The sequence below is a fragment of the Cyphomyrmex costatus genome, unplaced genomic scaffold (assembly GCF_001594065.2).
Source record: "Cyphomyrmex costatus isolate MS0001 unplaced genomic scaffold, Ccosl1.0 scaffold33, whole genome shotgun sequence".
Lineage (NCBI taxonomy): Eukaryota > Metazoa > Arthropoda > Insecta > Hymenoptera > Formicidae > Cyphomyrmex > Cyphomyrmex costatus.
The window spans coordinates 1,281,927-1,293,511 of record NW_017277450.1 but is presented as its reverse complement, the minus strand read 5'-3'; the positions used below and the strand labels follow the sequence as shown (position 1 = coordinate 1,293,511).

Below are 11,585 nucleotides of genomic sequence, written 5' to 3'. Positions count from 1 at the left end.
CTTATGCTTTATTATATAATTATGTTTGTATAATATATACATACACATATATATGTATAAAAATAATTTAATATGTTTAAACATATACTCGTATAATATATATAATCTTTTAGATACATACACATATATATATATATGTGTGTGTGAGTGTAAAAATTATTAAATTATTCATTAAATTATTGTTGCATTTATTGTTTTCAAATGGTAATCTATATTTAAAGTAGTATGTAATTATTGTAGTTAAAAATATACAAATTTTCATTTCATTAATAATAAATGCTACTATAAGTATGATCACTAGCAAAAATTTTTCGCAAATAATCTTAAAAAAAAAAAAGAAACAATATCAGTACATACCTTGTCCTGCGTTCGATTCCACACGATCACACTATGACCACTGTTGATCAAATTTTTCACGATACCGCTACCCATGATACCGAGTCCAAGAAAACCAAATTTCAAAGTCGATGGAAGGATATTCTTCTCTCTGAGAGTTTGTGACATTGTTTCGACATCTAAAGGTGGTGTAACCTGCGAAACAAGGAAAAGGAATGTTACGGGAAAGGAATAATACGTACCTATACTCCTAATATTTTCTTTGTAAAAAGAAAAACAATTTATGAGTTCTGTTATTTTTTTTTTTTGAAATGTATCATTTACTAAATAACACACACAAATATTCCTTTCACAATAGATAATTAATCCAAATTTTCAAATTTCCAATTATGTTGTAAATATAATAATTTGGAATGTTGTAAATAAGAAAATTGTAAGCTATCAATGATAAAAAATTAGACTTAATTTGTGACTTTATAATACCGTTCTAACAAAAAAATTATTAATAACAAAATATGTGTGTAAATAATTGTACTTAAAATACATTTTATTAGACTTTAATAAGTTCTCTCACTCTGAAAGAATATATATATTCTAAAAGAATTCGCCATTGGAAAAATATATTAAATATCTCATAGGATTGTAACATATAAAAATAAAAGTACTTTATACAATATTATACACAAAAAGTTTCTCAAAATAAAATAACTATTAAACAATGTCTAAAAAAATGTTTCTTTAAAGAAATTCTAGAAAAATTTAAGTGATTTCCATTTCATGGTATTCTATTTGTTTAAATTGTATTGAGAGAAGCAAAAGCACATATAATGATAATAATATATAATTATTCTTTGTATAAAAATATAATTTTTTTTGTAAAAAAAAAAAGGAATAACTTTATGAATTTATCGTTCTCGTACGTATTTTTTCAATAACAAATGTTCCTTTCAAAATAAGCGATTTAATTAATTTAATATTAATCTCTAAAGAGATTATTTTTCGAAATTTGTGAACACGGATTTGTCGAATTCTGTACGGGCACTTCTCCCAATTTTTGGTGGTTAAAATAAGAGAATATTCGCACGGAATTCGGAAAAAATCCAAGTTCTTAAATCCTGGCTAAAGTAATATTTTTTACAATAAATTATTTTTATAGATTGTTAAGACATTTAAATTGTAAATTTTATAAATTTACGAGAAATATTATTAAGCACAAAATTGTCTCGATCAAATATTTTTCATTCATGCATGTTTAATTATATAATCAATTAATTGCATTTTTTATTTATATTATTATTTTTTAAAATTCATTTTAATAAAATTTTTATTTAATCTTTTAACGTTAACGCGTTAAAATATTTGCAAACAAATAAAAAAATTATGAGAAAACACATCTTAAAAATATCGATAAAAAAATATATTATACGTTAAAAATATATTATTCTAAAAAGATCCATTAATTGGAAAAAATATCTTTTACTTTTATATAGAATTTTATAAAAGTATTCTGATAAAAAATGTCTGAAATAAATAAAATTGTCTCAAATATATATAATAAAAATATTAGTTATTAGCTGTATCTAAATAGATTTCTTTAGATAAATTTTACAATATAAAAGATTTACCTCGTTTCTATTTTACAATATATTTAAATAAACAAAAGCACACTTAATGCATAATAAAAATTATATTTAATAAATAATACATTAATAACACTATAAAAATTTCTCAACGTTATAAATACCTTAGAAAAAAAATCATTAAAAAGAATTAGATCATTGAATAATTAGGATTCAAAGATTGCGCCTAATGCGCCTATAGGTAAATCCTATCCTGAATCTATAATTAAATATAATTCCAATATTGTTTATTTTAATGCAAAAATAAATCTTAATTCTCTGGATTGTATAATTGTAATTATTTATTATTTTGTATTGACGCTAAGATTACGAAAACAACAGATGGTAATGGGATTTCCATGTGCCTAACTACGGTACTGAGGTGCAGCTTGTAGGTGTCATATATATATGTGTGTGTGTGTGTGTGTGTGTGTGTATGTGTGTGTATAGATGTAGGGAACATCTCACGCGTGCATTTTTCTTGATGTTTAGTAACATAACATTTACACAAATATCAAATACATAAAACTTAAGTCCAAAGAACTCCATTTTAGCGCTAAATATGTGATATAAATATAAATGTTTATAAAAAAACAAACTCGAATTTTTTATATGTATAGAAATATTATACATTTAACAAAATTAAAAATTATGAATAAATAAAATAACAATGACAAAAGAATAAAATAATACTATTAATCAATTACCTCCTTTATTCACAATTTTTAATGTTTTTGTCTCTTATAAAATTGCAACATACATGGGATAAGAATCAGGATTTGAACCATGATTTGCCATTTACAAATCGATCGCTCGAAAACGAAGATATGTGACATCCCATGATCTTAATATTAAGATGGGAAATTTGGGGAACTCATATTTTAATATTCATGCAAGGTTTATGTTGCTTAATATACTATCACATTAGATTCTATTTATTTTCTGTCGGCTAGATTTTAATCATGTCAATAATAATTACAGAGAAAATAAATAAATCTTTTACACGTACTCGTTTCTACCAACGAAGATTAACTTAAATTTCGATTTAATTTATTTTTCATTCTTTTTTTCTCTAATTCTTAGAACTAGAAAAAAATAAAGAGTTAATTGAACCGAGATTAAAATTAAATTACAATAATAGAAACGGGCGAATAATGAAAATAATGTCATGATATTGATTACTTACAGGTCTGGCGATATTTGCCGGTCTATTGAGAAGCGAGCCCGTTTTTCTAGCCGGAGAAGAATGGTTCAAAGTAGGACTGATACTACCAAGTCTATTACCATTACTGTTACTGGATTCTCGACGCTGCTTTTTAGCTGGTCGACGTTCTGTACCGCTGTCGCTAAGACGCTTGGTAGTTTTAGCAGCAGTCTCCTGTAGCAGCAGTTACTCAGTTTGCATATATACATATATATAACACAAAACATAATTAAAAATATTTCGATAGTTGCTGCTGAGGAATAAAAAATAAATTTGCTATTGACCTTTCGCGGCTTCGGTGTTTTGATGACGGGCGATTTCTTCTCAGCTACAGTCTCTTCTTTGAGTCTGTCGAACAAGGAATCTGGATCCAAACCATCCTCAAATACCTGGTGCATCAATATAAATAATTGTTATTTTCAATATAATTAATTTTTATTATGCATTTAATATTCCAATAAGATGTAAATTTTATTTTTAATTTTACTTTATACACATATATATATAAAGCCATCACTCATACAATGTTCAACTAAATTAATAATATATTTGTCAAGTTATTAATTTATAATAATAATATTAATATTAAATTGTTTTTATCAAATTAATAATACGTCTATGAATAATTATCAAACACATCAAAATCTCGCTCACCTCTCCTTTGGCGATGAAATCTTCTATGGCTTCTACTGCATCTTTGAATGCTCCAGATTTGCTCGATTTAACTAAAGTGTCCTTATACTCTTGGTAAGGCTTAATGTGGGATTCTTCTATCCATGCGCTACATAAACACATCATTAAAAATTACAAATCATAGTAACATTCCATGAGTAAAATGAGGTAAACAACCTATTAATAGAACTTACTAATTGTTTGTCCCAAAGAAGAAGATACATTGTACTGGTCCCTTTTTAGCATTTGCGGGCTTTTTCAAATCCTTGGAAGGAACTGATACCTTTGTATGCATTATAACATCAATATATAAGTACTAAGAAAATTATAACTAATATTATAAAATATTAATAATAATTATAACATTTATTTTATTACATACATCTTGAATTCAATTTCAATTTACAATCCATTAAAAAAAACAATATCATTAAAAATAATATCGAACTTTTACAAAATAAAAACAATACATTTATTAAAAAATTAACATAAAATATTTTACATATTACTTATCTCGTTTACAAATCATTAGGTATAAACATTTAGTTATTTTTAGTACAATTTAAAATTAAGGAAGATAAACATATCAGAAACAAATTTCCATTTTTTCATCTGTAAACGCTGTTTTATAATTACATGAAGCTCTTTATATATATATTAAGTTTAAACTTTTCGATCAAAGACTATATCCATATTATGTTTCCAGATAAAATGAATGTTATAATAATGTTAAGGACATTTCTCTCATTATGATCTTATTTGTCACTTACAAGTGAACTTATTGGTACTATATAAGTGAACTTATAAGTGACAAATAAGGTCACAATAAGGTCCTGTAATATTATTATGACTCTGTTCTCCTGGAGAACGATTGTATATTTTGAAATGAAATCAACATTAAAAAAGTGTGCAAAATTATTACATAAAAAGAATTCTAAAATTTATCCTGTAAACATAGTTGTAGTACAATATTTTATATAAATCTAAATACAATATTGTCCCACGACTACGATATTATCAGGATAACTCTAAGAAAAAAATTCTCTCTGTGTAGAATATCTATAATTTCAGTGACCAATACTTAGTGACTTTGTTCACTTTTGTAATTATGATTTCATTTCAAAATACACAATCGACCCCCTAGGTTGGTAAATCACCCTAATATTTATACGGCCCTGCCATGCACCGGCGTTTGCCGCGTAAAAACAGACTCTAAAAAAAAACTGCGGGCGCTATCTGTTAGACCTTCCTAATCCTAGTCTTTCTCTTTTCTTCTCTCGCGTGCTCTCGCATATTATTATAGAATATTCTATAGGAAGATATTCATAATCCAATCTTATATTCAAGATCATCTCAAGTCATAGTCTTAAGATCCGATTCAAGCAATAATGCACATAATGACTATGTATAAATAACAGAACGTCTGAAATTGTACTCAAGAATGTTCTTGGCTGTAATATCGGAATATGATTACCGGCTTCATTGGAAACATAGAAAATGCATCGTTGACAACCTCGGGACCCTGGCGTAATCACAAGCCGCTCGCCCAACCCGCCGCTGACGTCACGCGCGTTTCCGCCAATCAAAAAGGGGAAGACAGATTACGCGGGATAAATTCTGAAGTCTCGACGACAGCGGAACATTCTGTAGTACTGGTCGGCCCACAAGAAATTGAAGAAATTTCGAAACCTGAAGCGGAACGTGTGGCGGGGAGGGTGGGGGAGGAGACTCCATCCTGCAAGGAGCTCGATAAGCGTGGAAAGTGGATCCATGGGAGGTTACAAGCGATTTAGGTTATAAGCCCACCGCAGCTTGCGCGCCAATTTGAATTCGAAGGTCGGGTGTGGCGGGAGATAGCGAGCGCTGCTCCGTACGACGCGATGCGCCGCGGCCAGTGGCGTCGACAGCTGGAGCGCTCCATCCCGGCGGCGAACGTCGACGGGGCAGAACGGCACGAAAACCGCCAAATACGAGCGCGCGCGCGCAGAAGCAAATGTTAACGGGAAGAGGAGCGCGAACTCGCGTCGCTAAGCTTAGAGATAATCGAGGGGAGGGGGGATTCTACTTACCCGGCCGGGCCACGGCGAGAATCCCTTCATCTTCGCCCTGAAAGTCAGAAAAAAAGATGTACGAAATGAAATTAGATTGCGCGAACAAACACGGAGTATACGATTGCGTTGCAGCGCGCACTTGAAATACGCACCATACTAGATCACCCAGTTTGAATACTTCCGACATCGCGAAGACGATGAACGATGCTAGACGTGCTACTCCGAACGTCAGCGAGCGACTGACTTGCGTGCGAAGCGTCGTTTGTGCATCACGATATGTGCGCAAGTCGCGCCATCTATGCGTCTCCCTTTCGAGCCTCCCCCCCCCCCTCATCAAGCTACTTTACTTTTCGCTACTTGACCGTGATGCAAATAGATAATATTTTTGTATATAACGAGATGAAATAAAAGCGTTGTTCTTCGTAAAACACAAATACTACGCCACGAAGCTGCATGGAATAAACGGCAAGAGAGTTCAGTAAGTTATTTTCAGACGTGACACGCTACTTCCGGTGGCTAAAGTCCCGTCTTAAGTGCGTTCTACAATGCATACATAAACATCCTGCCGCCAGTCGCAATGCTTCTCAACAGCCAATCAGAAACATAAATGGTCGCGAGACGAATCATAAAATGGTTGCAAAACTGTTGAGTCTGCTGAACCATTAATTGCTATTGACGCTCCTGAGTACATTTCATTCGGTAACACTAATCGACAAGTGTCGTTCCATTTTTAGCTACTTTATTTTAAACGTAGTTGTAAGTGGCTGTGGCTCTAGTTGTAAGAATTGACTAATGACAGTCGAACATTTTCTTTGTGTTTGACTGTGATTGGTTAATTCTTAAACACATTCTACAATTGTGTAAGCGTAAATGGTTGTAGTAGTACAAATTAACCAATCACAGTCAAATACAAAAAAATGTTCGACTGTGATTAGTCAATTCTTACAACTCCGACCACTTACAACTACATTTACGCGATCGTAGAATGGGCTTTACAACTACAACCATTTACAACTACACTTACGCAATTGTAGAATGGGCTTAAAGAAAGTTTTTTTTTTTACAATAAACAGTTAACAATAAACCTTAGATTAGAATCTAGAAATTGACCAATCACAGTCGGATGTAAAAAGAATAATCGAGTACAATTGGTCAATTTTTAGCTTCTGATACAAATTATTAAAAAGCGTGTATACTCCAAAATACACAGTTTCTGACAAATTAAAAAAATTATTCTGTTTCTATTATCTATGTTTTTCAATTAGTATAAATCTACAACCTTGCCAATAGGCTATCGTTTTTTTTTTAACCAAATTTAAAGTGTCGACTCGCAACTCATAACTGTGCTTGACCAATCATCGCTCGGCATTCTGTGTCCACGCTATCCGAATTTCTAGATATTGCAATATGGTGTTTGTAACCGCTGTAAATTTACAGATGATAATGAAACGGATATTTTCGTAGGAATAAAAAAAGCAAAAAAAAAAGGGACAATTGTACGAATTGTGCTTTCCAGTGCGATCGGAGTCTGAGGAACCTAAGGTCGCGTCAATTGAAAAAACGCGATAGACGTCACTCTAGAACGACCACCAACCGTCACGTCGATTACGTCTTATATCAGCAATACCAGCTGTCAAGGCATCGATTGTGAGCGCTTTTTGCTGTTTGTCTCGGACTCGAGCAAGGGCGCGTCCTGCAAACGTGTATATCGTCCTCTCAGGAAAAGTTTTCGCGATTTATAGTCTCGTAACCGCGCCGCGCAAATCTGGTCAGAAATGGACAATAACGCCCGTCATAATACGGTACGTCTGCTCCATGACGAGGCTGCAAGTTGCTGTGGTTCCGCGTTCACCAAGAACACCCCTCGGACATGATCTTTTCTACTCGCACGAAATACTTTTTATTGTCATATTGACAAGTCTGTGATCGTCAACATGTTTACTCGCGCGATCGTAGTCGGCTTTGTTTGTCCTGTCATACGTTCATCCCTTGTGTTGTTTTCATCATTCTTGTGCGCAAAAATATTACATCAATGGTCTAATTCCCACTGAAGCATTAAGTCACATTTAGCGTGTAATTCATATCTGCAGCGTAGAATCAAAATTTAAGTCGATAGAAATGCATTTGATTGTGCTCATTTCACTTCGATCCACAAGGTCTCTACTTTCAATAGAAATGTACTGCACAAACCGAATTGAGAATTTCGATGAAAACTAAACTGCTATATAATAGTTGCTTTTCATTTACACTAAAAGTCAGATAATTCTTATTTATGGAGTCATAACACAGTTGAATAAATGTTCCTTTTCATTCTAACTAGTAAGATTCAACTTTTTATCTATAATCTACACAAGTTCGAGACTACATGCTTTACTGAGTTTATTAAATCAAAAAGAAGATTAACTTGTGTTGTTACATGATAGCTTTGTTACCAAAGTAAGCAAGTGACATTATTATTTCAATATAAAATACTCATAACTTTATATTTGTTATAGAATGAAAATAGATGAAAAGTAATTAATATTATATGTACATTTTGATTCCAAAAATTTTTGTTAGTTACTCTTTCAGAGATAACAATGAATGCTTTATTGCTTTTTTATGACAAAGCAATAAAAGTAAAATTCTATGTTGTTATTCACTTGAATGTCATGAAAGGTATAGTGATGTTTATGTCATTAAATGGAAAATATCCAGTACTTCGTGAGTTATATGGATTTACTGAAATTTGTTTTATAGCCACCTCAAGCGGGTGCAGATACTGGTGGCGAAACATCATGTCAAAATGAAATTCCTACAGTTACTGTAGCAATGCCATTTATGCAAGTCGACATGCTTGGACATTCTGGAGCATCCACTGCTGCTGCACACTCTACAATGACAAACCGAATGGTAATATAGTAAATCGTAATTACGCTATATTAAAGTTTGTTTTTTGTAACTGAATTAATTTATAGTATTATATGTTTTAAAAATGGAATAAATATATTTTTAATTTGAAATTTGGCAAAAGCAATGGAAAGTTTTAGTATAGTTTTAATACAGACAAAGGACAAATCCATTATTACATAATGTTACATAAATTACATGATTGTATTAATTTTATACAGGGTGTTTGATAACTTTTAAACAAATGCTTAAATCCTGTATAATCTATGTAATTTATGTAATGTTTTATATAATTTATGTTAATTTATGTAATATTTGATATGCATATAAATTGTGTAATACTACATGATACATTACACACATACAATGTTAACTGATTTGAGTAATTATTAACTGAAAACAATTATTTAGGCTGATGGGGAAGAGATACCACCTCCAAAATTAGATTTCTCTGCACCACCACCTTATGAAGTAGCTACAAAATTACCCAGTTACGAAGAGGTTCAGCGTGAAAAGACTTTACAAGGAGAACCGCAGCCTCAAGTACATATGGTATACGCCTGTATTCAAGAAAATTTTAATATATATATCTATAATATATTTTGAAATATTCTGTTTCTAAGGAGCTCTAAATCTCTTTTTACAGCCAGGAAATATTAGATCACCTCAGCAGCCTTTAACAATATTGGCAATAGATACTGAAACTGCGGAAGGAGATCCAGAAAGTGGGTTACTTGGTACAGATTTTATGTTCTTCACAGCATTTCTTGGTGGGATATCTTTATATTCTCTACAAAATCTATTAACTTATACCAACAATTATTTGCATTAATTAATTTTTTTTACAGTCGCATTTTTATTCAACTGGATCGGATTTTTGTTAATGATGTGTTTCTGTCACACTATTGCTTCTCGTTACGGTGCATTAGCTGGCTTCGGATTATCTCTCACAAAGTGGACACTCATTGTTAAACATTCTACTGACCTTGCTTCGCGAGAGAATTCATGGCTGTGGTGGTTGATAATGGCATTTGGTTTGTATAACGTTTAAAAAGATAATTAGACTTAAAAACGAAAAATGTGTGTTTTAAAAGACCACAACTACTGAGAAGATAAATTTTGATGCAATTTACATTTTCAGGTGTTTTAATTTGTGTACGTGCCATCATTCAATATTTAAACATTAAACGAGGATGGAGATTACTGTCTGGAAGCGCACAGGAGCGTTTACTTTTTTTCTATTAAAAATCATTAAATCTGCACCTTTTTTTCTTTATCAACTTGGCTTTAGAACAAACAAGCATTTCTATGTGGGGTCATATTTGTATAATATTTAACCGACTTTCTCTCTTAAGGGAGAGCATTGTGTAGATCGTAATGTCTGTCAGTCGTATCTATATAGAACAAAAATGAGATCTTTAAAATGATTTGCCAAATTTGCCGTGTGAAACGAATTAGTACGAATAAAAAAAACGACAAAAAGAATTAGCTCGTTTTTCGCATATACTCATACATGAAGGACATATAAACGCTATTTTATGTGATGTTATACATAAGCTATGGGAAAAAACAAATGTGCGTTTTTATTGCTCAAAATAATATGAACAATGCTTTATCAATGATTTTATTCATTTTAAGCGTTGTTCACTTGAATGCAGATTGCTGAAGAAGATAAATGTGCGGAGCGCTTGTCAAATCGCATTGTGAAAATTGACAAGTCAAAATAAATCGCGTAAAGTAACGAAATATACGATTCGTTATTATTTCCAAAAAATATATGATAAATAAGAGTTTTCTAATAGAATATAATACCTTTCTAGTGTTAGAAAAGCTTCTAGAGATTGACTACTTACTAAATATGATAAGTATATTAATATCTGGCTTGTTTATATAGATATTATAATTTATATATATATATATATATAATATATACATATAGCGAGAATTCTTATTGAGAATTCTGAAATATAAATAAAAATGATAAATATTACATATGTGTATTAAAATTTATTACATAAAGCGATATGCGAATACATGTTATTCTGTGAGAAATTTCATTGTTATACTCATTACAACGATAAAACGAAGGAATATTTCGAATTTTATGTTTATCCCCCCTCTTTATTATATTTTAAAAATCCTAGTGCTTGGAATTTCGAAAAATTCTTAAAAATTTTTTAGAAATTGAAATAGACATGGATTTTATGTAGTCATTACTGAACCAAAATTTTGATTTTTCGGATACTGGGTCGATTGGTATAAATATGTATGTACGTATACTATTAAGATCGACTCTAATCAAATTTTAACTATCGAAATGGGAGCCTGTGAATAATTGAAGAACGATGATATTATTGACAATTAATAAAAATTTGCGATTATTAATATATATTTCGATAACATTATTCAATTTGTTTTTTTATTATATAAATACTGTATAAATAAATATGCATACTGTTAATGCTGTAGTACCTTATATATTGCCGAAAAATTTTAACTTTTCCTCTGTAATTATCATCTCTCTATTGATAAACAAACTTGAATGATAACATTAAATAGTTTGAAAATCTAATATTATTATAGTTTTAACATATATATGTGTACCTATAAAATTAATAAATCTTGAAATTAGTATCAGTTTCTAACTCTCAATAAATTAAATTTAAATCTGTATCTTTGCTAATTAGGAATCTACTAAGTTTTGAGTATCTCCATCCATTAATTAAGATTTAAATTTTTTTACTGACATTAAGCGAGGTCAAATCTTCACTAAGTTAGTTAATATATACTATCTAATACAACTGTTTCGTAAGA

General features: G+C 30.8%; 2 protein-coding genes across 3 annotated transcripts in view; one reads left to right on the top strand and one right to left on the bottom strand.

The window, feature by feature from the left end:
• Window positions 1-6,104, bottom strand: part of Ndf (Nucleosome-destabilizing factor) — a 46,205-nt gene extending 40,101 nt beyond the window's left edge. Inside the window, exons 1-7 of the mRNA XM_018542347.1 lie at window positions 6,035-6,104; window positions 5,901-5,937; window positions 4,026-4,114; window positions 3,814-3,940; window positions 3,444-3,548; window positions 3,142-3,333; window positions 358-531 (exon numbers count right to left, since the gene is read on the bottom strand). Coding sequence (XP_018397849.1) covers window positions 358-531; window positions 3,142-3,333; window positions 3,444-3,548; window positions 3,814-3,940; window positions 4,026-4,114; window positions 5,901-5,937; window positions 6,035-6,069 — 759 coding nt within the window. The 5' untranslated portion in view covers window positions 6,070-6,104. The remainder of the gene's footprint in view (window positions 1-357; window positions 532-3,141; window positions 3,334-3,443; window positions 3,549-3,813; window positions 3,941-4,025; window positions 4,115-5,900; window positions 5,938-6,034) is intronic.
• A 1,363-nt stretch (window positions 6,105-7,467) lies between these two features.
• Ndfip (Nedd4 family interacting protein) lies at window positions 7,468-10,647 on the top strand. Of its 2 annotated transcripts, none has more exons than XM_018542330.1 (6): window positions 7,468-7,684; window positions 8,622-8,774; window positions 9,183-9,323; window positions 9,418-9,541; window positions 9,620-9,805; window positions 9,913-10,647. In XM_018542330.1, exons 1-6 carry the CDS (start codon window positions 7,658-7,660, stop codon window positions 10,014-10,016), a joined length of 735 nt encoding a protein of 244 aa, XP_018397832.1. In that variant the 5' UTR covers window positions 7,468-7,657; the 3' UTR covers window positions 10,017-10,647. The 2 variants fall into 2 exon arrangements, with proteins under 2 accessions (XP_018397832.1, XP_018397834.1); XM_018542332.1 differs by lacking the exon at window positions 7,468-7,684 and adding an exon at window positions 8,467-8,540.
• Window positions 10,648-11,585: the final 938 nt, after the last annotated feature.